Below are 24,927 nucleotides of genomic sequence, written 5' to 3'. Positions count from 1 at the left end.
TGAGGCTCCTACTGCCCTTGGGTGGACACTGAGGCTAGAAAGGGCTGGAGGGATTGAGCAACAATGATGCACAAGACTAGGCATTTCTGTGAAGGCAGGCCCAGCTGGAGCTAAGACCTCAAGGGAACATGAGCCCCAGAACCCAGAGGGCTAGTCACTCACATTATGTAACCTCAAGGCCACTGTCCTCATTAAAAAAAAAAAAAAAAAACAAGAATGAGGAAGAAAAATTTGGAATGTTGGCTTATGCAAAAAGGGTTTTGCAGGGTGTTTGCTACAAAAAATTATGTTCTAGAAGCTCTCCCCCTCATTTGGTCCATATCAGTGATCACCACTCCAATAAATGAGATACAGCTTGTCACACCTGGAGCCAAGGTTCTAGCTAGACTAAATCAGTCTGAAGTAGTGTAGGGCCAGTGAATCTGGAGTTGAGAAGTATTAAAGAATTCTTCAAGCCAGGTGCTGGTGGCTCACGCCTGTAATCCTAGCTACTCAGGAGGTTGAGATCTGAGGATCACGGTTCAAAGCCAGCCCGGGCAGGAAAGTCCGTGAGACTCTTATGGCCAATAAACTACTAGAAAACCAGAAGTGGTGCTGTGGCTCAAGCAGTAGAATGCTCGCCTTGAGCTGAAGAGCGCAGGGACAGCGCCCAAGCCCAGAGTTCAAGCCCCATGACCGACAAAAAAAAAAAAAAAAAGAATTCTTCAAGAAGTTCAAACAGTGTTGCCTAAACATAGGACTCATTTGTTCTACATGAATTTATTGACCATCTCTTATACAAATGCCTCAACTTGGCAAGGTGTGGATGTTGTGATGAAAAAGATGGGCATGGCATTACTTTCATGGCACTCACAGACCAGCAAGGAAGGCAGAGACCACAGAGTGATAAAAAAAAAAAATGAGGGCCAGTGAGTAAGGAATCACACAGAAGTATAAGGTGCAATGAACTGCAAGGTGAGTATTTGAGAGGGAAACAGCATCCAGACTCAGGGCCCAGCAACAGCTCCCTGAGGAGGTAACACTCAGTCTAAGATCAGAATGAGATTAAACGGGGGAGAGGGGGGCCTGCAGAGTCCTCAGCTGGGAGAATAGCGCACAGGGGACATGACAGGACAGAGAAAGATAGATGCACTCAACTAGAGATGGAAGCAAGGGCAGCGGGGCCAGAAGAGGGAAAGGGAAGGATGGGAAATGAGGCAGGAGGAGTGGGCAGAGGCTAGGTCCCCACTGCAGGACATCCCTGAGCACTTTAAAGTGCCAAAACCTTGGTTTATATGAAATTAAATAGTGTTCAGTTCCATCCACCTTGTGAAATGTATTGTAATCGCACAAAAATGAATGAAGGTAGATGGTTTAGGAAGAAGGGTTTGAACCTGGAGCCAGGTACCTAGCCAGGTACCTGATACATGGGATTGGACTCAGCCATGTTTAGACGAGTCTGCAGCTTTACAGGGACAACAGAGCCATTGGGACAGGTACATGCAAAGGATGTAGCTTACCTGGTTAAACCTCCGGGTAAAGGCCACGACGTTGGGGGCAAGACTATGTTTCTCCTTCTTACTCCATCCACAGCTGGCTAGTTCCTAGGAAGCACAGAGTCCGTTTCAACAGAGATTCTAACCAGCATACAAAATACACCAGGCTATCTACTTGGAAGGCGGACATGGAGGTGCACCAGGTGGGAGAGGAGGGCTGGATCTAGAGGTAGCAGTACATACCAATATAACCAGAGGAGAGGAGATACAACATACCCTTCCCCACAACTATGGCCACATTTCCTGCATTTTGATGCCAAAATATTCTTAACCCCACAACTGCCACTCTGCCAGCATCTCTGAGACATTTCTTAACAGTGCAATCTGTTTGAAAAAGGCATAAATGTCTGAATGAGTAGGATTCATCTTGCTGTATATTTGACTGTCGGATTCTAGGCTAACTTGAAATTAAATTTTAAAATCTGATGAATGCCAGACACATAACTCCATTTCTAGAGTCATGCTAAGGACCAGACCGAAACAATGGCAACCAAGAAGCTTTTGGGGTTCCCTGGGGTCACTTCTGGAAGTTGGCTCCTCCCATCTCTCATATAACCAAAGGACAGTTTTTCCTTGGGTGTTCCATTCAGGAACCTCGTCTCTACTTTCCCAGCAGGATTAGCACTATAATTTAATGAAACACAGCACCTAAGTTTTACCTAACATGAGCCTGGTTCCTACCAGGAGCAATCTCATAGGTTACTTGAGGTAATATAAAAGGAACAAGGTAAAACTGTTATCCAAAGGCCCAGCTTTCCCAGCATGAGCCTTGACAGCAAAGGAAAGGTAGTTGGTAGCTGCTAAAGTTCCAAAACCTTCTATTAACTCATATGAGGCTTCTATATAATTAGGGTGTCTTAGTGAGAATCCATTGCCCATCAGCTATAGCAAACACAGATCAGGGAAGTCAGAGAGGACAGAGGAAATGGACAAAGACCAAACCTGATGTCTAGGCAGTTATGTCTGAAGCACTGGGCTCACTGAGTATAGTTTAAGATCCAAAGACATGCATATTGGAAAGCTAGCTGAAGTCATCAGCAACTTTGGTTAGAAGGATGGTGATGCAGGCCTAAAATCCCAACAATCATCATGACACCAAGGGAAGAAGATCTGAGCTCCAGGCCAGCCAAAGCTACAGAGTGAGAGCATGTCTCTATGTCTCTCTCACACAAATGATCTAACTGAACATGGAACACCACTGAGGAACTGAGACACATTTATTCCTGGCTACTTGGCACTTCTAAATGACATCATGTCCTCACAGTCACCCCCTCAAAAGAACACAACCAACCTGGACCCTGCCAGCTCCTTCTTACCCTCCTAATATAGACACCAAGTCTAAAGACAGTGATATCAACTAATGCCACTGTTCCACCTGGACAAGGCACTTCACTTGTGTTATCTCATGTAATTCTCACTACATCTCTTTTAACCAAGGAGAACAAATACTGTGACTTTCTTCTCAAAACAAAATCTGAATCTCTTAAAGGACTTACTTCTGTTTACTATGATTCACCTCATTCTCAGAATGTATGTTTGTGAATGTCTTGCCCCAATTGCATTTACTACTCCAACTTCCACTAAACACTTGAATCATTTTGCAAATACATTTTATTGCCCGTTTGGAAGGGGTGTGTGAGTTTGAGTGAGTGAGTGTGTGTGTGTGTGTGTGTGTGTGTTTTAGATCTCTCTCCCTGGGAATCCCAAAGTCAATGCTGAAAAAGATGGGTTATAATCACAAACAAAATTCTGTTTGTTAACTGACATTCAAGACCTGGGGTGCAGTTGTTTCCCAATTTTGGAATATTTTAATAAAACCCAAACTTATATGTACATGTACATTTAACTCAGAGTCTGCGGTCTTATTTGTACACCAACTTGGGAAGGCAGAAAGGGAGTGACGTGGTGCCACAGTCAAACAGCAGATCCTAGCTGTCCACATCCCAGTGGCGGGCAATGTTAAACTTCAGAACCTGCACATTCTCATTTGAGAATAATTCATGAAAGACTGACACACACAGGCTCTTGGTCACACTGGAGGCACACTTCTGCAAAGGATGGAAAGCAGTGTGCAGCCCTCGCTCAAATGCCAAAAGCCACCTTCCTTTTCCCTCTACACTTGCTCCTGCCTTGAAATATGAACAAAACCCACTTGTTTTGCCAGGTAAGAGCCAAAGCAGGTCCTAAATTTGCTTGATTTGAACATTTCTAAGACCCTGAGGATTTTGACAGTTCCATAAGGAGCCTGTGCACTAGGAGACAGGTAATGTTTAAAATTGTACCTCTGGTAGCGTGAAACACTATTTCAGAAAGATGCTTTGGTAAAATAGGTGGCACAAAAAACTTGGGAGCTGAAATGCCTTGCTCTGAATCCCGTCACTATCAAGGGTGTTCTAGGCATCAGCTAGGTTGCCAAAAGTGGCCCCAGGACGGCAGCAGGGACTGCAGGCCAAAGAAGCTGTTGGACGGCAGCAGGCAGACATGGGCCCTGGCTGATGCTGATGCCCAGCCAGCATCTGTGGAGTGAGTGAAGGCTCAGTGCTTCTCAGCACTGGAGCCTCCTAAACTCAGTCCAGAAAGATTTATCACCATGTCAGAAGAAATCAGACCATTCTATCTGCTCTAAACCAACTCTCAGCCAACCTCTTTGGCGAGATTCTCCTTCTGTGTTTGGCCTTACAGGATTACAAGAGATTCCATCTGTGTGAAGTGGGCTTGGAAAATGTGAAGTAATAGAACAAAACTTCTCCAGTCACTAATGCCTAAAATAGGCCCGTGCTATGGAACTGATTTGATCATAATTAAGTTAAAATTGACCATAGGAAACAAGGCTGGCTCTGGAGGAGAGACAAAGGCTTGGTGCCTCTACATCCCAGGTGAGCCACTCTCCCCCCACCCAAGGCACTAAACCCACAGCTCACCCAGGCTGCCCCCTCTAGGTCCTGGGCTAAGGTAGTGAGAATAAGAGCCCCAAAGTCTGCACAGGGTTCTTCCAGAGTATCCTGGGAACTCCCCCTCCCTCACAGGACATTCCCCAGATTCACCAGGGAAAACAGAAGCCGTGAGCAGAAAGCTTCCTGCCACTAAGCTTGGGATTTTCAAGAAACCCTCTGCTTCCTTCCTTAGAAGCCATTCTCTCTTGGCTCCATCCCACCAATCTGCCGTCGAAGAGCCCTTGCCCCGCCTTCCTTCCAGTTCCTTATTCCTGTTATATTTCAGGGTACATAAACCTCTCCCATTAACAACATTAATAACAGCAGCTCCTGCTCTTTCTTCTTCCCTCTCTCACCTTTTTCTGCCTCCTGCTCTCCTGTAGCTTCTCTTTCTTCCAGTGAGGCCAACTTCTGAAGACTGGGACACAACTGTCCTGCACAGGCCATTTGGCATCATGGCCTTTGGACTCTGCATTCTCCTGGTTATCTCCTACCTCAAGCTTTTCATCCTCAGTCCTATTTCCAGTTGCTCTTTTCCACATCTGGCTCCCAGGTCCACCTAGATCTGTCTAGACTTGCCTCCTCCATCCTTGTATGTTTCACTTGGAGAGCACAGGTAGACCATGGCTTTAGTAGAATGTCCCTGTGCTGGCCACATTCCTGTCCTGAGCTCCAGCCCAGACCTGGCTACCTGCTGGCAACACCTCCCTTGGCATTCCAGGGGTACCTCAAAATCAGCAGGCTCAGACCAAGAGGATGTCTACACAGTACCTCAAAATCAGCAGGACCATACCAAAAGAGTGTCTGGGCAGCTGCCTTAAATAAAAACTCATAACAACATGGGATTCATTTAGAAATTCATTCTGACAGTCAAAAGCAAATGTTTATTACAAGACACTGTCTACAGAAAAATCCCTAACTGGCAAAAAAACCAACTCTGTCTTAATGCCCCCACCTGCGTGCATTCCTAGATGACAATAAGAGTCAACACTGGTCTCAGCTCACCCTGCAAAGTGTCTCTGGGCCCCACAGCCAGAAGGCTCACACTACCAGCAACCAGCTTTGAACTGAGGGGTCTGGAAGTCAGACACCTTGACGTGGCCTGAGACAGGCCTGACCCTGACTGTGTCTGAGACTAGTGAGGTAATCCTTGGAAGAGGACACCTGGGAGTGGTAACATGTCCTCCCTGAAGACCCCTGCAGCATTCACACTGCCAGGCCATACGAAGCTGGCGCCAACATGTGACCCTCCCACATGTGCACTTAATTCAGATCACAGTCTTCTCCAAATCACGTTCGCTGAACATGTCCACATGGAAAACACATCACCTCAACAAAGAGACACTGAATCAAAACTCCAGGACCATTACCAGGCTGGCACCAGCCAATGTCACACCACCACTGTTCTCCACAGCCACCTTTTCCTTCCTCATCCCCCCCCCCCCCACCCTCTGGCAGGAGAAAAACAAAAACACAAAGGAGGAATTTCCAGATTTACTTAAACCTATGAACAATCTTCAGAAGAGCTAATGGGCTGGGTGCTGGTGACTGAGGCTTGTAATAAAAACTACTCAGGAGCTTGAGATCTGAGGACTGAGGTTCAAAGTCAGTCTAGGCAAATCCAAGAGACTCTTATCTCCAATTAATTAGCATAAAACATGAATGGAGGAGTGGTTCAAGTGGTAAAGTACCAGCCTTGAGCAAAAAAGCAAGAGGGTGAGGCCTTGCATTCAAGCCCCAGTACCAACACACACACACACACACACACACACACACACACACACACACCAACAAAACAAAACAAAAAACAAAGAGGAGGAGGAAGAGGAGGAGGAGGGACATGATAGTCTTAGTCAAAATTGTCCAGCTGGGTGCCAGTGGCTCACGCCTGTAATCCTAGCTACTCAGGAGGCTGAGATCTAAGGATTGCCATTCAAAGCCAGCCTGGGCAGGAAAGTCTGTAGACTCTTATCTCCAATTAACCACCAGAAAACCAAAAGTGGCACTGTGGCTTAAGTGGTAGATTGCTCGCCTTGAGCTGAAGAGCTCAGAGATGACCGACAGAAGAAAAAAAAAATAAGTGTCCATTGTGCAGTAGGGTCTGAATGATATGGAGGAAGGCATTGTAGGGCTGTCCTCTGGTGACAGGGATTAGGAATTGGCTCAGGAGACAGGTATGTGGTAGAGGAGCTGATGTGTCCCTCAGGGACTCTAGGCCTTGTCATCCACAGGAAGTCAGCATTAGGATGAATCCTTGAAAGACATGTTATTAGCATTTGCAAAGTATTTACTTAGCCCAGTGGATGGCACACTGAAAGGCTAGTTAAATTAATAAAACAAGCAGGGTACTGGTGGCTCACACCTGTAATCCTAGTTACTCAGGAGGCTGAGGATCACAGTTCAAAGCCAGTCTGGGCAGGAAAGTCAGTGAGACGCTTATCTCCAATAAACCACTAGAAAATCTGAAGTGGCACTGTGGCTTAAGTGGTAGAGCATTCACCCTGAGCTGAAGAGCTAAGGGACAGTGCCCAGGCCCAGAGTTCAAGCCCTAAGACTGACAAAAATAAAATAAAAATATAAATAAATAAATAAAACAATTCTCAGGGAGAGAAGCACAGAGCAGGTGGGAACAGGGGCCAAAAACCCAGGCCAGGAAAGTCTGAAGTTCAAATTGGAGTATGAGGGGATGAGGGAAATTCCAGGAGAACAGTCCCTGGGCACCAAGACTCTGATGCCTGGGATGAAGGCCTGGGCCAGCCAGAAGGAGACATCTGTAAGACTTACTGAGCATCTACTAACGCAAGGAGCCATGCTAAAATGCTCCATACACACCATCTCATTGCATCTTCACAGAACCTTCATGATCACTTTAACCTCCAGTTTCTTAATGAAGAAATAAGTAATTAATAGAGGAGTTTGCAAAGAGCAGGATCCTATTCTCAATCAAGCCAGAACAGAGCTGCATACCTTCACTGAGGTTCCAGCAGGCATCAGCCTAGGAGAAAGCTGGGTAAAAGGATGGAAAAGATAGTGGAAGTGATAGAACAGGGCTTCTGAGAGCCCCCTGCCTGAAGCAAGTTTGGCCCAGGAATTGGGCTACTCATGCCAGAAGAGAGCACAGTGCCTCTGGCTGCACAAGTACAGCATAAAAGACAAAAAGGAGAGCAGAATCCAGCTCTAGCAGCAATCATAGAGCAGATAGATACATAGCTTCTAGATACATAGGCACAGTTTACTGAGGGCCAAATAGCCTACAGGCTCCAAGCCAGTGCACCCATGGTCACCTACTGAATGCACAGGCAGCATGGGGATCCAGGTAGTAGGGTAATCTCCATATAGTGGGAGAGGCTGCCATTGGTCCAAGATCACACAGGAGCTAGAACCTGGTGGGACCCAAACTCTCGTCTGGTTTTCAAGCCTATACTCTGTTAATGCCAGAAAAACTAAAACTAGAAGAAGAAAAAAACCAAAATACTAAAACTCAGAGCAATCTGAGGCTGCCAAAATAGGACATGGAAAAGAAAGGGACTTTTTGGTCTTTTTAGGCAAAATGTGCCAGTCTGCAGATACACTAGTTGGGAAGAACACTCTACTCACCCAGTCCCTTGCAACAAGCACCTCCCCATGGGAGGCACATCCAGGGTCCTGTTCTTCCCCAGGTAAAATCCCGAGTTCTAGCAGATACTGCTGGTTATTAACAGAACATGAGTGGTTTTTTGTGTGTGTTTGATAGTCTATACAATTAAATATCTTGTTGTGCTATCACCTTCAATGAGACTACTAGTCAAATATGAGAGAACAATGTCATTAATCTGTCACCAGAAACATATTTCAAAAGGAAGAAACTGCTTCTTTCTGCCTGCCACCTGTCATTATGTCACTGTGACAAACCCCAAATGACCTACAATCATTGCTGTATGTTCAAAACAGACAATGTGATATTAAACATGACATACATTTGCCTGATGCTGCTCTCAAGATGCCGCTGACAAAGCCCAGAAGAAAAGGAAACCCACCAGGCACCGGTGGCTCACGCCTATAACTCTATCTACTCAGGAAGCTGAGATCTGAGGATCATAGTTCAAAGCCAGACCAGGCAGGAAAGTCTGTGAGACTACTATCTCCAATTAATCACTGAAAAAAGCCAAAAGTGGTGCTGTAGCTCAAGTGGTAGAGCACTAGCCTTGAGAAAATGGAGCTTAGGGACAGTGCCCAGGCCCAGAGTTCAAGGTCCATGCCCAGGAAAAAAAGAAAGAAAGAGAGAGAGGGAGGGAGGGAGGGAGGGAGGAAGAAAGAAAGAAGGAAGGAAGGAAGGAAGGAAGGAAGGAAGGAAGGAAGGAGAGAAAGAAAGAGAGAGAGAAAGAAAGAAAGAAAGAAAAGAAAAAAGGAAACCAAGCAGAATGGCAGCAAGTGGGGACTACCTTCACATAAGGGGCTTCAATACACTTCTGGTAGAAACAGAAAGGCTCAAGCTAGGCTCTGTCGTGTGGAGACTGTCCAGGTGGTAGAGCCAGCTGCCTGGGGGAGCTCAAATGGCAGAATCAAGGTCTTGGTAGTGCACCCACTTGCCACCTCAGGCATCTATCCCTGTGTGCAAACAGAATGGGGGACTATAGGCTGCCTCTTGTGCCCCACAGTAAAGCTCCTCTTGCTGACATGTAGGTTTTCACTTTGCAAGTACCTGGACCCCCTGCCTGTCCTTCTATAGGACAAGCCTACTACTGTGTTCTGCCCTGGCAATTACTAAGAAAGTTCAGAAGGGAAGCCATGAACCACCAGAAGCCATCAGGTATTTGAGTTAAACCAGCACTGTGAAAGAAATACACAGACCAAGACATCAGAAAAATTAGGCTTAGGAGAAAACAAAGATTCTTCAGAAACAAAAACTTAAAAATTCCCTCTACTGTAAGAAAATAAAATAGACTAAAAAGAATTAGGAAACACTTAAAATAACATCTGTAATATATAAAGAATGGCTACAACTGAAAAATTAAAAACAGCAAGTAGACTAATTTTTTAAAAGTGGACAAAAGACCTACCCAGACCTTCACGAAAGAGATGCCAAGAGGGCAGGTAGCAATGAAGTGATGTTGTAAGGCAGTGGGTGGAGGTGTCTTCAGCTTTTTCTTGAACAATGATGATGGTGATACTGATGAATGGTGATCATTTGAGAAAGGACAGGACAAGGAGGAAAACATAAGGGGGGATAAGCAAGAAGGAAGAGGAGAAAAGGAAGGGGCAGTAGTAGGGGCAGCTTGTAAAGCATGCCTACCATTGCTTATTTTGCAAAGGTAAAGTAGGTGCTAGGAGGCTTGGCCGTGAACACAACACACAGACTCTCACTCTTACAGCGCAGGTTCTACACAGAGGGAAAAGAAGAGAGGATCCTATTAAGTCAGATGACAATGAATTATTTGAAAAATCGGGAAGGGTATATTTGAAGATGCCTCAAGGGCCCTGTTGGGTAAACTAGCCTGGTGGGGAGATCCCCAGAAGGAAGTGCAGGGCATACTCCACAGTTGTCTGGTGGAAGAGGATCCAGGTAGCAGGAAGTACATGTGTGACATCCCAGAAGCAGGAAGACTGTGGCATAGCTGAGAACAGTGAACAGGAAGGGCCTGGGGAAAAGTGAGAGGAGAGTGGTGGAAAAGGATGGGTGTGAGGCCAGGTAAGCACTGAATTTTGTTTTGTTTTGTTTTCTGAGTGGGATGCAAAAGTGATGGAGGAAGAAACAGAAACAGCTCCCCACAGCCGCACAGTGTCCAGAGTGCCTGACTGCCCTGGTAACAGGAGCAGCAGAGTTGGACCAACCCAAGCAGCACACTCATGCTGCCCTGGAATTGAAATTGTAACCATGGAGCCATTCCATGTCCTCACGTGAGAGCAATTCCTTAGTACTTTGAAATAAACACATGCTGGAGGATGAGTATGGAGAAAGGAAAGAGGCAGGGCCCAGGGAGAGATGAACACAGGCTTCCTGAGCAAAGAACTCAGGACTCCTCACCTGAAAAACTACACAGGGTGAGCCGGAGAACTAGAGGGGCCTAGCCAGGCAAAAGTGTGGGTGGGAGAGATGACTGAAAGAACAGAAGTAATTCATCTTTCTTGGCTTTCAGTCTTGTTAGTTCCTATAGAATAACAACTCATTTACAGCCACTACTGTTTCGTTAAATCCTCAAACTACCGTCCACTTGGAAAACATGTACTGGATTTAGGGTCATGAAGATGACGCGGATTTCCCAAAACATTTCCCTTCCCAACCCTAGTCCTGTGCGGCTCCGCACAATTAGAACCAGCTGTTGGAGCCAGGCAGCGGCCAAGTGCATCCCAGCGAACAGTCTCCATCCCTGTGACAGAGAAAGGGCCCCAATTAACAGAATGGAGAGCAGCTGCCAGCAGCTCAGCTCAACAAGATTAAAAAGCCGGATGCAAGACCCACGGGGCCACATGTCCATTTTCTGCCCTTCCATTGAGACTATACTCAACTCCCTGTCTCTTCCTTCTTCAAAGAACTTTTTTTCTGCCCAAATCCATCACTCAGAGTTTCTCTTTAAAAAAAAACAACAGAATTATACTAGCTGGTGCCAATGGTTCGCACCTGTAATCCTAGCTACTGAGGAGGCTAGGAGGCTGAGATCTGAGGCTCCTAGTTTGAAGCCAGCCTGGGCAGGAAAGCCTCTGTTAGACTCTACCCTCAAATTAACCACCAAAAAGCTGGAAGTGGAGCTGTAGCTGAATTGGAAGAGCACTAGCCTTCAGCATAAAACAACAACAACAACAAAAAACCCTCAGGGATAGTGCCCAGGTCCTGAGTTCAAGACCCAGGACATACATGGATGCACAGACAGACACACAAATATACAAATATACTGTCTTTTCTTTTCTCTTTGGTGGTACTGGGGTTTAAACTCAGAGCTTTGTACTTGCAAGCAGTTGCTTTACTACTTGAGCCATACTCACAATCTTTTCTGCCTTTTAAAGAAGGTATTACATTTATGCCCAGGACAACCTGAACCATGGGCCCTCCTATTTATGCTTCCTGCATAGCTGGCATGACAAAAATGAGCTACCATGTTCGATTGTTGGTTGAGATGGTGTCTCACAAACTTTCTGCTCAGGCTTGCCTTGAACAGTGATCCTCCTGATCTCTGCCTCCTGAATAACTACAATTCTAAGAAGGAACTACCATACCTGGCCTACATGGTGTCTTCTTAATTAGACACCTTGTACATGTTTGTTAGAGAAAACCTGAAAAATACAGAAAGCCCACTAAAGAAAATTTAAATCACTCCTTAGCCTAACACCTAAAAAAAAACAACTGAAGCTTATATTTCAGTCTAATGAAAATAAAAACAATAACATGTACCTGGTATGGACTAATACCAGACACATGACAGTCATTTTAGACACATTTGTCCACCAATCTCTGAACTTACCATACTATGAGACAGCTACTATTATTGTCTCATTTTACAGATGAACAGAAACTCAGTTGATGTTAAATAATTTGCTCAAATCCTTATTTGTAGTTACTGTAAAAGTCAGGATTAAAACAAATCTGTTGGCCCCTAGAGCCTGGACCCTCAGCCACAGGTCACCTCCATTTCTAGGACTGGGACACACACTCATGCACACGCATGTGCACACAGACCTGTTCTCTCAGTTGAGCTCACCCTGTATCAGTAGTCTCATGATCTGATTTTGACCTTAATATACTACAAACATTTCCTCACATCTGCCCATCCCTCTTTTTCAGAACTCCAGGTACCCATATGACATCTAGAAACAATTCATAATGTTCATGTTCATATCTACCTCCTTTTGTTTCTTCTTTGAGTTTTAGGAAGAAATGTTAGCCTGTCTCTTAACTCATTGCTTTAGGTTTTTGCCATATCTGATTTGCTGCTCGCTGTTCCCATTGTGATGTAAACCTGGTAATCATGCTTCATAGCAGAAGCCAGTCTTAGTCGACCTTCACATGCTGCAAGAACATCCTGAGAATTGTAGGAAATATAAAAATGCAGCTTCTAAAAGCATGTGCTTCTGTGGAAGATGCAAGTTCTGACTTACTCTTCGTACTGAAGAGTGTGGACTAACAGACATTTCTATGTTGATGAGTGCTAGAACTGAGTGAGAAATGGGATTCTAGGGCCACATGACTTCACAGTGTGTTCTCTGAGACTTGTAAAGAATACAAAACTCATGCTAATTTATTTATTCCAGAGCAGCACAATGAGGAACAAGAAGCCCCAGCCTAGCAGGTCTGTCTATAAGAACCAGACGATGTTAATCATCAAAGAATATGGCTAACTGAAAGACAAAAAAAAAGCAGTTATGACCCTCTGAATAGATATTGAAAACTATCAACATGTAATAGTCCTTTGATATTGTTAGAGAGGGGGAAAAAGAACTTCTGAGAAGCTTAGTGATGACTATCTCAAGCCGCAGGCTCTACTCCACAACGAAGAGAAACACTGGACATCAGCAGCAGAGCCTGTCCCAGCAACTTGTGTGCTGACACAGTGTGCAGGATGCACCTGAACCACAGCAGCACAGTCCTTCCTCTAGTGCATTGTGGGAGCATGGGCAGGTCAACTCAGAGAGAGACAAAAGGTCTGGGCGCTCATCAGCACTCTGCTGGGCACACTGGAAAGTGAGACCGTGGAGGTCAGCAGACAGAAAATAAAGTGAGACAGGAGGGTCTTGGGACAGGTAACCAGAACAAATTTGGGTTCCAGAAAGAGACAGAAGACAGAGAAGCAAGAAGAAAGGGAAGAGGGAAGAAGTAGGTTTTACCACTCCATTTTATATAGGACTGAGGTTGGAAAAAGTTAACTTATTTCATGGCAGTTGATCAAGACAGTACAAGGCTGATGTCACAGCATCACCTTTCAGTACAAAAGGATCCAAGAGGAAGAGGAAGAGCCCAGGACCAGTGGCTCACACCTGTAATCCTAGCTACTCAGGAGGCTGAAAGCTGAAGACTGAAATCAAAGCCAGCCCAGGCAAGAAAGTACATGAGATTTATCTTCAATTAACCACTAGAAGACTGGAAGTGGCACTGTGGTTCAAAGTAGAAGTTAGCCTTGAGCAAAACAGCTCAGGGATAGCACTTAGGGATAGCACCCAGGGCCCTGAGTTCAAGTCACACTAAAAAAAAAAAAAAAAAAAAAAAAAAACCCAGGGAGATTGCAGTACAGTGTCCAGATAGGCGTCTGGGGGATACAAAGACTGCACTGAAAAAGAAAGAGTGACAGTATAAAATGTCAGGTCTAGAAGTGGGAGCTTACACCCATCTCCCCAGCCCTCCCTGCAGTGGCAGGTGAGGACACAGAAGGGGACACAGGACAAGTCCATCATAGTCATAAGATAAGCATCATCCAGTTCTTCATACCAGGAGTCTTCCCACCCCAGGAACGTGCTTCTGGATCACAAATGCTTAAAGTCCCTGGACAGAAGATGATTTCTGGAAAGAGCCCCAGACTTTGATAAATTCCAGCAATGGCTGCACAGTGGAAAGTCTTAGAGGGGGTGGGGAGGTTTTGACATGTATACTGTCAGACAATGACTATGGCTGGCTGGCATGCAAGTAGACCAGGAAGAACAGCTCCTTCAGAAAACCCATTTTCTCTCCTGAACAGCAAAAATGAACAACCAGTTTCTCAAATGTCTGATCTGTACAGGGACACTTACTTCAAAGTGTGCAGAAGCCACTAGCTTTCCATAGAGTGAAATCACTTTTTACAATGCAGGGAGCAAGAATACGGCTCCATTCCCAGTCTAAGGCTCGGCTGCTCTGCTCACGCTCTCAGCCCCCTCTGATCAATAATACACAGACGACCTGCTCAACTTGGAGGATAGGGGGTAGCCTGCTTGCTTTCTGGAAAGTATCATAGCCATCAAGTGTAAATATGTCACTAAGAGGACAGGGCAAGGTCAGAATGCAAACAGAACCTGCGACGGGGCTGGCTTAGGAGGCAATTGGGAAGAGATGGCAAGTGTACAGGCTGGAAGGAGACACGCTCAAAGGCCTGGGTGAGAGGAGGCCAGAGTAGGTAAAGCAGAGCAGTGTGCAGAGAGAGTCACAAGAGGGCAGGACAAGCCCCTTCTCACATGGTCTGCCAATCATCTTACAGACTGAGGAAACCACTGGAGATTTTGAACAGGCTCAGTAATGTGGGTAAGGACTTTTTAAACCACAGGGTCAGGGACACTGGGGTTAGGAGGGGCAGGTAAGGTGCAGAGATGCCTGCTGGGGGATAAGTGACACTGCTAAGAGGAGGCAAGAGAACAACCTGAGCTGGCAAGTAGCACAGGGACAGGGAGAGGTAGAAGAAGCAGGAACAGATTATGTACGAAGGAGTCACTAATGACAAGCCAACACCATGTTTCCAGCTTGACCAGGTGCACACAAGTGTGGCAGCAGCCATGGCAACACAGCAGGCTTCTGGAACGTGTTGGGACTGTGGGACACGAGACAAAGAAGGACCCACTGGCTCCCTTGCTCTGCCAAGGATTCAGAGCCATGGTAGAGCATCAGGCCTGCATTCGGGGCCTCCACAGTGGCACTTGAGGCTCTGGTATTGTTTTCTACAAGGTCCTTCATTTTTCCTTTCAGCCAAATTTACTGGACCAAATACCAGACCACTTTCTTCTCCGTAGCCTTACCTGTGTCCAAACTGTCCCCTAACTGGATTGCCCTTCCTTCCTGTGTCCCACATACATCAAAACAGACAGGCCACCTCCAGGATGCTCTGTCTGCTGTCCCAGTGAGAAGGTCTGACTTCCCCCAGACAGCACTCAGCCTACCTCCTTTAGTGTGGTCCTTGCAGTCATTCAGGCAAATTTCTTATCTTTCTCCCTAGACCCGAGTCCTCTTAAGCACCAGGCAGATCTTTGCACATGGTATGGGCCTAGTTAACATGTGCTAAACAACTGAGTAATAGGCATGAGACCCACTATGGCACGTGGGCTCAGGAATTCCTAAGCAAACCATATGAAGCTTGTGTGGAAGGATCTTTCCTCTAATTACACTCAAATCTATAACTCCATTCCGAGACCTCAGACATCTGGCTCCATGCACATGGGCTTCCTCCAGACACCACTCAGACTTCAAGGCTGCCGAAGGCCTGACTTCAGCACATCTGAAGCCAAGACCGCTCAGCCCCTGCCCACCTCTACATCACAGACTTGCAGCCACCTCGCAGGCTCACCTCGGGTCCAAAACAGGCACAGAGGGGAATCAGGGCCTAACACTTCCTCCAAAGAGTCTATCTGCAATGTAAAAGGGAGAATACAAACATGAGATCACTACTCATTTTATGAGTAGGTTTTAGTCAGGAAATTCATATTTTCCACTGAAGGAAAAACCAGTCCGAGTCTAACGATTCAAATTTTCAGTTCCTACTCCCAGAAGAAAGAAACAATCTCGAGCCATAAACGGAAGGTTTGCTCTAAACTCTTGTTTCTCAGGAGGGCTGAGGCTTCAGGGTCTTCCACGCCTAAAGTTGGGTGCTGCCGGAGGCCTGTCTAGTCAGAAGGCAAACAACACAGGCTATTTGTAATGACAAGCAAACACTAATGAATTTCGGAGCATGTCTGGTGCTTGATTTTATGGCTCGTAAAATCATCTGGCTGCTTCCCACCCCGAGCTGACATGCCAGTGAGGCAACCCCAAGTATTTACAGGCAGGCTGGCGCTGCCAGGGCCACTCTGCAAGAGGGAGGGCAGGGACAGGGATGGCCTGTTACCTTCCTGTTACATACAAACCCACTTGTATGCTCAGACATTCAACCTAAACCTTGGCCTACACAAGCCTATTAAAAAGTATTTATTTTTTAAAAATATCTTGGGGTGAGAGAGTCAACTTCACTGTCTCAATTGAATCCAGGTACAAACCTAGTGAAAAGGTACCAAGATGGCTTCTTACACAGCAGTCAGACAGAAGCGAAGGGTTTAGAAGTGGCTTTTCTAGTTGAACATACAATGTACCTAACCCTCTCCACTGTATTGAGGGAGTCCAGAGGAATAGTGCTTCTTGGTTTGTATTGGCCCACTTCCATCCAGAAGCTACTCAGGCAGACCCCTTACTGCCTGCCATGCCCCTGCCCTGGCCACGCTGCTATGACCACCCAGGAAGAAGGGACAGTGGCAGCTCTGGGGCTCCTTCCACCTCTGAGGAGGTCTGGAAGCCTCGGCAGACCCCAGATGGCCAGCTGCCTGAGACCCACCAGACGTTCTTTCAGACCACAGGAGCAGCCACAGGGGACACTGCCAGAGAGTTACAGAAAGCATGATGGACTCCCACAGCTGGATCTTTTCTTGTTAACCTGTTTATTGGTGAATTTTAATTGTACAAATTAGGCTTTATTATGACATCTTTATATACATATATAAGGTATCTGGATCATTTTCCTCCTACCCTCTGTTGCCTTTCTTAACCCCATGTAGCTACATAAAGCTTACCTCCTAACATCCAAATATCGCTATAACTGTGAAACCAAAGGCAGTGTTAACCAAGTTCGCATAACATGAATACGAACACAGACAAGGCTAGAGCAAGAGGATCTTCAAGAAGCAAATGGTATTTTAGATCCAGAGGATGTTGGAAGACACTGGCTCCCAGTGCTGGCATCTTGGGAATGCTACCAGACTCTCGGGCCTTCCTGAGTCAACAGAACTGGGATTCTAGACCCATCTCCATACCTCTTAGAGAAGAAAGTGATAATGACCATGACAACCAAGAGGAGAGAAAAAAGGAATATGATAAGCAACCATTCACTAAGCAGTGACTTGGGCCCAGCCAGAGGGTTAAATAAAGGTTTAAGCTCCTTACCATGGGAATCTTACCAAGTCCCAGGAAGTAGGTACTAATATCATCACCATTTTACTTCACCACTAATGAAGGTATAGGGATGTTCCATAACCTTCTAATACTTATACTTTCAGTTCATAAGGGAGATGAACCTTGAATCCAGCTCTGCCTGTACCATAATGCATGCTATAAACCAGCATGCCACAGTCTCCCCCAAAGAGAAGAGTCTGGGCCCTGTTTTCCTCTTTTCTGGGGAACTCTTGATCTTATACAAGATGTTCAACTCCCCCCCCCCCATCCCTGTTCCATTACCACTGGTACCTTATTCTCAGAAGAATCTGGGCCACTACTGAGGTTCCAGTGGCACGCCAGCCTCCAAGATCCCTCCACAAGACTAGGGGTCCATGTACAGACAAGGCCAGGAAGAGTGATTTCTAAGACACCAGAGTTGTATGTGAAGGCATACAGACTGGGTCTACAGAATAGCCCAACCTCTTCTATTCCATTTGTAGAGCCATGTTCCCACCATTGGGCATCTCATGAAGGCACGCCACAGGCACTTCAAGGTCAACATGTACAAAACCCACTTCTGCTTTGACCCTGCCCCACTCTCCCGTCATCAGCTTTTCTCCCCAGTCAACCCAGTGTTCCACTCTCCTCTCTTTCTCAGTATCTGCTTAGCACCTACAGAGCCCTAAATGGCTGCCTCATTCCACAGCACTGTCCTCACGTGAGCCACATCATACTTCTCCTATACCATGCAATAGTCTCTGACCTGCTGTCCCAGCAGGCCATCCTCCCCAGAGCAGCCAGAGTATGCCTTGTAAGTGATACAAATCTAAGACCCTCAGCATCTTCCCTTTGCCAGCAGGTCAGGTGCAAACCGCATGACCTGACACGCAAGTGTCTTCTAGCCATGCTCCAAACCCATCTATGAAGTGTGGTGGGATGATGCAGCTATGGTGAGATGGTTTCCCAGGGTTATTGGTCCACCTCAGGCCTCAGCACATGCTGCTTCTGTTTAAAAACCTCTTCTTTCTCCCACTCACCTGGCAAATTCTGCTTCACTCTTCAGTTCCTGTCAATTTACATGCCAGGGTTCAGACAGGTCCGACCACCACTCCAGCCTAGGCTGGATGCTCCTTCATGTGCTTCTGTAGCAGGTGTAATGCTGTCCCAGCCCTCACCTTTCTTTACTGGATTGCCAGTTGAGCTATGTATCTTTCCCCAAAAGAGAATGTAGACAGACCCACATAGTCTAACTTGATAACTTCTGTATTCCCTAAGTAAGTATCTGGCCATAGAGCATGCTGAATAACACTCATGACTGAGTGTTGTCCTACATCAATTGACAGGAAGTAAGAATATATTTTCCAGGTAGTAGCAACTTAACTCTTTAGGGACAACAACTTCTTATTCAGTGAAAATTTATATGACAAACACTATGAGCCAGCTGGCACCACAGCAAACATTTGGGAGACAAAGATGAACTAGATGTGATCTCAGTCCTTGAGTCTCAGGAGTTCTGGGACTGAATGAAAGCCAGAGGCCCCCTCTCTGGGAAAAGGTGACCAATCAAGGCAAATGACATCTTTGACACAACTTATATTAACATTAAATTTAAATGAAAAAAATCTCTTTAGTAGTTATTTTGCTTTCACTCTCTTTTCTTCTATGTACAAAATATCATTCCTGAAAAGAATCAAAAGAAATCCAAGTTGTGCTAATAAAATCAATATACAATCTATAGTATACTGCAGAGTGGCATAAGAGAAACAGTTACCAAGAATGGTGTGTGAATGCCGGAGCCAGACCACCTGGGTTTGTGTCTGACTCCATCTGTAGGTAGCCCTGAAATCATGGACACTTCAGTTAACTCACTGGGTCTCAGTCTCCCAACTGGAAAATGAGGACAATAGAATTGCTTTGCTACAAATGTTGTGAATGTTCAATGGATTCATATGTGTGAAGTTATTAGAATGTGCTGGGCACTGGTGGCTCATACCTATAATCCTGGCTACTCAGGAGTCTGAGTTCTGAGGATTACAGTTCAAATCTAGCCAGAGCAGGAAAGTCTGTGAGACTCTTATCCCCAGGAAACTACTCAAAAATAGCCAGAAGTGGAGCTGTGGCTTAAATGGTGAAGCATTAGCCTTGAGCAAAAAAAGCACAGGGACAGCATTCAGACCCTGAGTTCAAGCCCTAGGAGTCACACAAACACACACACACACACACACACACACACACACACACACACACAAATGTTATTATAATCTTGATACTTAACACTTGCGACATTCCTTGACACGGGACATCTTAACATTCAATCAACCTGACTTTTTTGCTTAGATCCCAACAAATGCTTGCAAATGGACTAGGTAGGGGAAGATACTGACATATTGAATGACCATTCCCCAGGCCCATCACCAATGTCCTCAAATATCAGAGAATAGCACCCAGCTCCAAAGAGCACCAGAACCAGTACCACATTCTTCTCAGCGTCAGGGCCTCCCTCACTGCTGGCTGGTCCCTCAGAAGGACATGAATCCAGAGTCCCTCTTGCATACCTCAACAGATTTCTGCAGTTGCAAATGTAGCATAACCTTGCCACTCCCAGGCTCACAAACCTTTCTACCAGCAACACAGTCTATAGCTGGCTCCTCCCCCAAACCTTAGTCTCCTCTAGTGGAGGACAGCATGGCCCCAAGTGCCCATTTTCCAGCAATGTCTATAATGGTGAATTGAAAGGTTTACCTCACTAACACAGCCAAAAATAGCTAGTAGGTAAGCCAAGCCATGAATGAATTCCTCTTTCTCTATTTTGTGGGTTTTCCCTTCCTTTCAAAGATGGAAAATAGTAGAACTTCAGTTTGAAGTTCAGTCAAGTACTTCAAGACTTGTGCTTTAGAAAAGCAGTGAGCTCCTCTGTAGTAGAAGCAGCTTTCTGTTCTGCTCCATTTCATGACAAAACCTCTTGAGAAGGCAGTGACTCAGGCCCAGCTCTGATGAAATCGCAGGTTTTCAAAGGAGGCCTTCGGACTGCTGCAGCTGCCACCAATGTGTGCTGGCACGCGAAGTCCAGCCATGGCGGCAGGTGGGCCTCTTGCTTCATCAAAGCTGCAAAGCCAGATGTGCTACCAGACAAAGCGGATGCTTCCTCTGTACAGAGCCTTGACATTCCTTTCAGCCAAAATGTAGTTTGGCAAAGAACCATTTTGAAGACCTAGAAACTTCCCCAAGGGGGCTGTAAGATGTCAAAAGGAGTGAGCTGCACTGAGATTGTCATTAGCAGTCTGCGTGATGATTGGCACAAGCTGCCAATTCTTCCCAGAACCTGCCTCTGAATACCAGGAAAGAGGCACAGTAGCCTAGAGATGACTTCAATGACACAGGCACTGCTAGAAGCTCCTTCTTCTGTTCAGTCTCACAGCTCACTCACATCTAAGATCTGTAGCCTCCTCTGCTCTCACCTGTCCAAGTGACTTCTTTTTGCCTGGCTTTGCAATAAGCAGTTTTGAAGGGTATTCTGAAATGAGGCTTTTGTGTTGGGGTAAATCAGAGTTTTAGAAAATTCCCGGCCTTTCCAAGTCAAGCTGCCTTCTCACAAATAAGGCAGCTTTTCCCTAGCTGGTGGGTGCTTCTTCCTGTTCCTGCAGCCTCAATGTCTGGCTAGGAAAACAAAACCTAAGGTTATATAAGCTTCACTGCATGTTTTTCACTTGACCTTTTCTGACTCACACTAAGATCAATATAAACACAAACACATGGGCATAATCATAAAGGTATACACTCATAAATCCCTTTCAAGGGGGAAATATTCTAGCTATTGTAACAGTAGATATCATAAGAGAGGAACAATGAAAACTGTCAGAGATATGTGGTAGCACTGCATCTCATCCTGAGCCCTTCTGGAGTTGAACTGATACCTTATTTGGAGATTTAGTAGTAGTAGTAGTAGTAGTAATTTTTTTGCCAGTCCTGTGACTTGAACTCTGGGTCTGGGAGCTGTCCTTGGGCCACTTTTACCCAAGGCTAGCACACTACCGTTTGAGCCACAGTGCCACTTCTGGCTTTTTCTGTAATTAATTGGGGATAAGAATCTCACAGACTTTCCTACCTGGGCTGGCTTCAAATCACAATCCTCAGACCTCAGCCTCCTAAGTAGCTAGGATTACAGGTGTGAGCCACAAGTACCTGGCTAGAAAAATAATTTCTTTACATAGAACATAGTTTTCAAAATAAAGAAAAGTATTTTTGATTCTATAACAAAAATAATGATCTGAGAATTATTGAATACAGTAACTACAAACAACAAAAATGTAGCTATTTAATAGCAGAGACCAACCCAAGCAGTCAGGATCAGAGCACACAAAACAGGAGAGAAATGTACATTGAAGTGTGAAGTGAACTCAAACTGCTGATAGGAATAAAGTTGGGATGGCCACTTCTGAGAATAGTGTGACATCTTGTGCTAAGCAAAAATGAATCAAAGCTTACTAAAGAAAATCAATAACCTAGCTGGGCATCGGTGACTTGATTCTATAATCCTAACTACTCAGGAGGCTGATCTTTGAGGATCAAAGCTAATCTAAGCAGTCTCTCATCTCCAATTAAACCTGCAAAAAGCTAAAAGTAGAAGTGTGGCTCAAGTGGTAGAGTTCCAGTTGTGAGCAAAAAGGCCAAATGTGCATGACACACAGAGTTCTAGCCCCAGTACCAGCAACTAAATAACTAAATAAAATAACCTAGGGCTGGGGGCATGGCTTAAGTAGTAGAGTGCCTGCCTAGCAAATGTCAATCCCATTTATAATGATAGATAGATAAATAGAATAGATAGATTGAAAGCAAAAGAATATCTAGGAATAAATCTGACAAAAGATAAGACCTATGCACTGAAAAGTTGCAATGTTGCTGAAATCCATTGGAGAAGATCTAAACCCATGGAGAGGCACACTGTGTTGATGAGAACAAAATCCATGGAGATAAGAGTGTGTTCATGGTTCAGATGACTCAACATTGTTACAATTTATATTCCCCTCAGACTGATCTAGATTCAGTGAAATTCTCAGCAGCCTTTCCTGGTAAAACTTAACAAGGTATTCTAAACTTAACATAGACATGTAAAGGAATAGTCAAAATTTTGAAATGGAAGAAGAAAGGACATACACTACCTGGTTTTTAAGGGAATGTTGGGGGCATAGGAGGAAGGAACTGCAAAGTGGCAATTTGGGGCGTGATAATGTATGTCTTTTATTGATGAGGTGAAGGTTTCCAAGATATATACTTACATATCAAAAAGGACTGTTGGCTTTAGTATTCATGGTTCGTTATACACACACACACACACACACACACACACACACACACACACACACACACACACACGTTTTATCAAGTATACCTTGAAAAAATTCTGTTCCACCCTCAGTTCCAATCTTTTAAGGCAGTTGTGTTATAAATTCCATTTTTCAGAAAGGGAAACAGAGCCAGGGGTTAAAAGTGATTAGACCATAGTTACAGGTACAAAACTAGAGTTTTCAGCTCCAAAGCCCTGGATCTTAAGCTATGAGTCATGCAGATAGAAACACTTTTCCATCTAGCAAGTATAGACCAATATTGATTGTATAATGTGCCAGATACTATGCTTAAAGTATGGCACAGAGCAGTGACAGAAAAGGTCTTACCCGTGAAGGGCTGTGCCAAGTCCTTTCTCAGCTTGACAAAGTAGCACAATCAATTTTCTCTTTATTACATCTCTGTCTTCTCTCAAAAATGAAAAAAAAAATGGTGCTCTGGTCCTTCACCATCACACTAGGATAGAACTTAGGCTCTATCTTATAGAAAGAGAGATATCGGTAGGCAAAGGAACTTGCTCCTGACCCTACAGCTAGTGAGCAAGAGTAAGGTTTGCCAGACAGACATCCTTGTCTTCAGGGCTTGGGACCCTCCTCCAACACTAAATTGCCCATAATCACACAGTTGCTCCTGCAGCTAGAGCCCAAACAAACCCTCTTTCTTTTGCAGACAAAACCACAAGCAGGCGCCAAGTCCCCATAGATGAAAACAGCTGTCCACAAAGGTTCTGCTTTGTGTTATTAATTCACTTAAAGGAAATTTGGTTTCTAACCAACACTAATGTCATATCCCCCACTCAAGAAATGAGAAAATATGAGTGTAAGGTTGCAGGGCTAGCTTCTTGGATCTGATGTGATGTTGGCTTGTGTTTGCAGCCAGACTCAACTCTTGCTCCCATGGGTCCTTCCTACCTTCAAGGCAGATCTTCTGGGTCCAGAGAGGGACTCTAATCTCTACCCCATCTCCAACACGCATGGAGTTCATGAGAATCCTTTTCTACTGTGTTTCCAGTGCAACTAGAAATCATTTCAACATCATGATGCAATTCATTAAAAATGAATTCCCCCCCAAAAAAGAAATAAATCTAAAAAATTGTCCATGGGGGGGGGGGGGAGAGAGAGAGAGAGAATTACAGTGGATGAAAACAAAAGAACAAATAAATGTGAACTCAGAGCAACAACGGAGGGAGACAGCTGCATGTGCTTCCGGTGCTAACTCACATCAGCACCCATGAGCCTCATGCAGGGAACCATCTTTCCCAAGTCTTAGCTCCAGCCAAAGGACACATGGACCGTCCCTACTACCTAATTCTGTTTTTTGAATGAGGGGAAGCAGTACAGCATAGAACAGGGCTCAAGGGGACTTTATTTTTTTACTACCATTACTACTTCATTCCAAATGTGTCTGATGAATAACAAACGCCAGGCGCTGTGCTAGGTCCCAGGGGCTGGGTAAAGAACACAGGCCTGATCAGTGTGTTTCAGGAAGTATAATCCAACAGACAGACTCTGGCCTAACTATTCCAGAGTTCACAAGTCACACATCTCTGGATAAGGATGAACAGTGCCAGGTATAAGAAGCAGTTGGGTGCTATGAGGGGGTGGGTGAAGGAGGTTACAGTAACTTGGAGATTTGCTGAGGGCCGAGCTCAGCACTCCAAGTACAAGGCACATCCTGCAGGGAGCTACACTGTGAGCAAACACCAGGGGGCACTGGTATGCACATTGGTGATGGACTGACAAGGAGACTGAAATCTGCTGCTGGCCCATCACTGGATCTACCTCCTGTAAGCAATGGGGAGCTATAGAGGGCTCTAACAAGGGCTTTAGAATGATGTCTCTGGCTTCAAAGAGGAGGCTAGAAGCCAGATCTGACTGTGGAGATGTGACCTGGCCCTTGCCATCAATACGGGAGGGGAGATGGCAGTGGCCTAGATGGGATGCTGTGGAAGGAAATGGTCTGAGAAAACTGCCCAGCGCGTGACCGGACAGAGAGGTTTTAATGATGTCAGTGAAACTGATCTCTCCACAAATGACTGCCTGCTGCCAGCTCCCCTCCCCTCTCTCAGGGCCAGACACTGATTCCAAGGAGAAGCAAGGACACAGGGGGTTTGTCCGACATCCAACACTGACCTCGGCTTTTTGGAATGCCCACATCTTCAGAGCAGGCAACACATCCAGACAAAAGGCCAGAGGGTCAGGTTCCTGAACCCACTGCAATGTTTTCCTGAACTGCACTCCTGTACTACAGAGAAAACTGTGGGGCCGTGTAGGAGCCCTCTACTCTTTCA

The 24,927-nt window shown here is 45.4% G+C and overlaps 1 protein-coding gene across 3 annotated transcripts in view; it reads right to left on the bottom strand.

Annotated features, from left to right (window-relative positions):
* Ralgps1 (Ral GEF with PH domain and SH3 binding motif 1) overlaps positions 1 to 24,927 on the bottom strand; it is a 242,208-nt gene that overhangs the window by 164,248 nt on the left and 53,033 nt on the right. For all 3 annotated transcript variants that reach the window (XM_042680986.1, XM_042680987.1, XM_042680988.1), the window contains exon 5: positions 1,500 to 1,583. In XM_042680986.1, the coding sequence (XP_042536920.1) occupies positions 1,500 to 1,583 (84 nt within the window). The remainder of the gene's footprint in view (positions 1 to 1,499; positions 1,584 to 24,927) is intronic.

This window comes from Dipodomys spectabilis, unplaced genomic scaffold (genome assembly GCF_019054845.1).
Source record: "Dipodomys spectabilis isolate Male_0828 unplaced genomic scaffold, ASM1905484v1 ptg000067l, whole genome shotgun sequence".
Classification (NCBI taxonomy): Eukaryota; Metazoa; Chordata; class Mammalia; order Rodentia; family Heteromyidae; genus Dipodomys; species Dipodomys spectabilis.
This window is presented reverse-complemented; position numbering and strand designations above follow the sequence as displayed.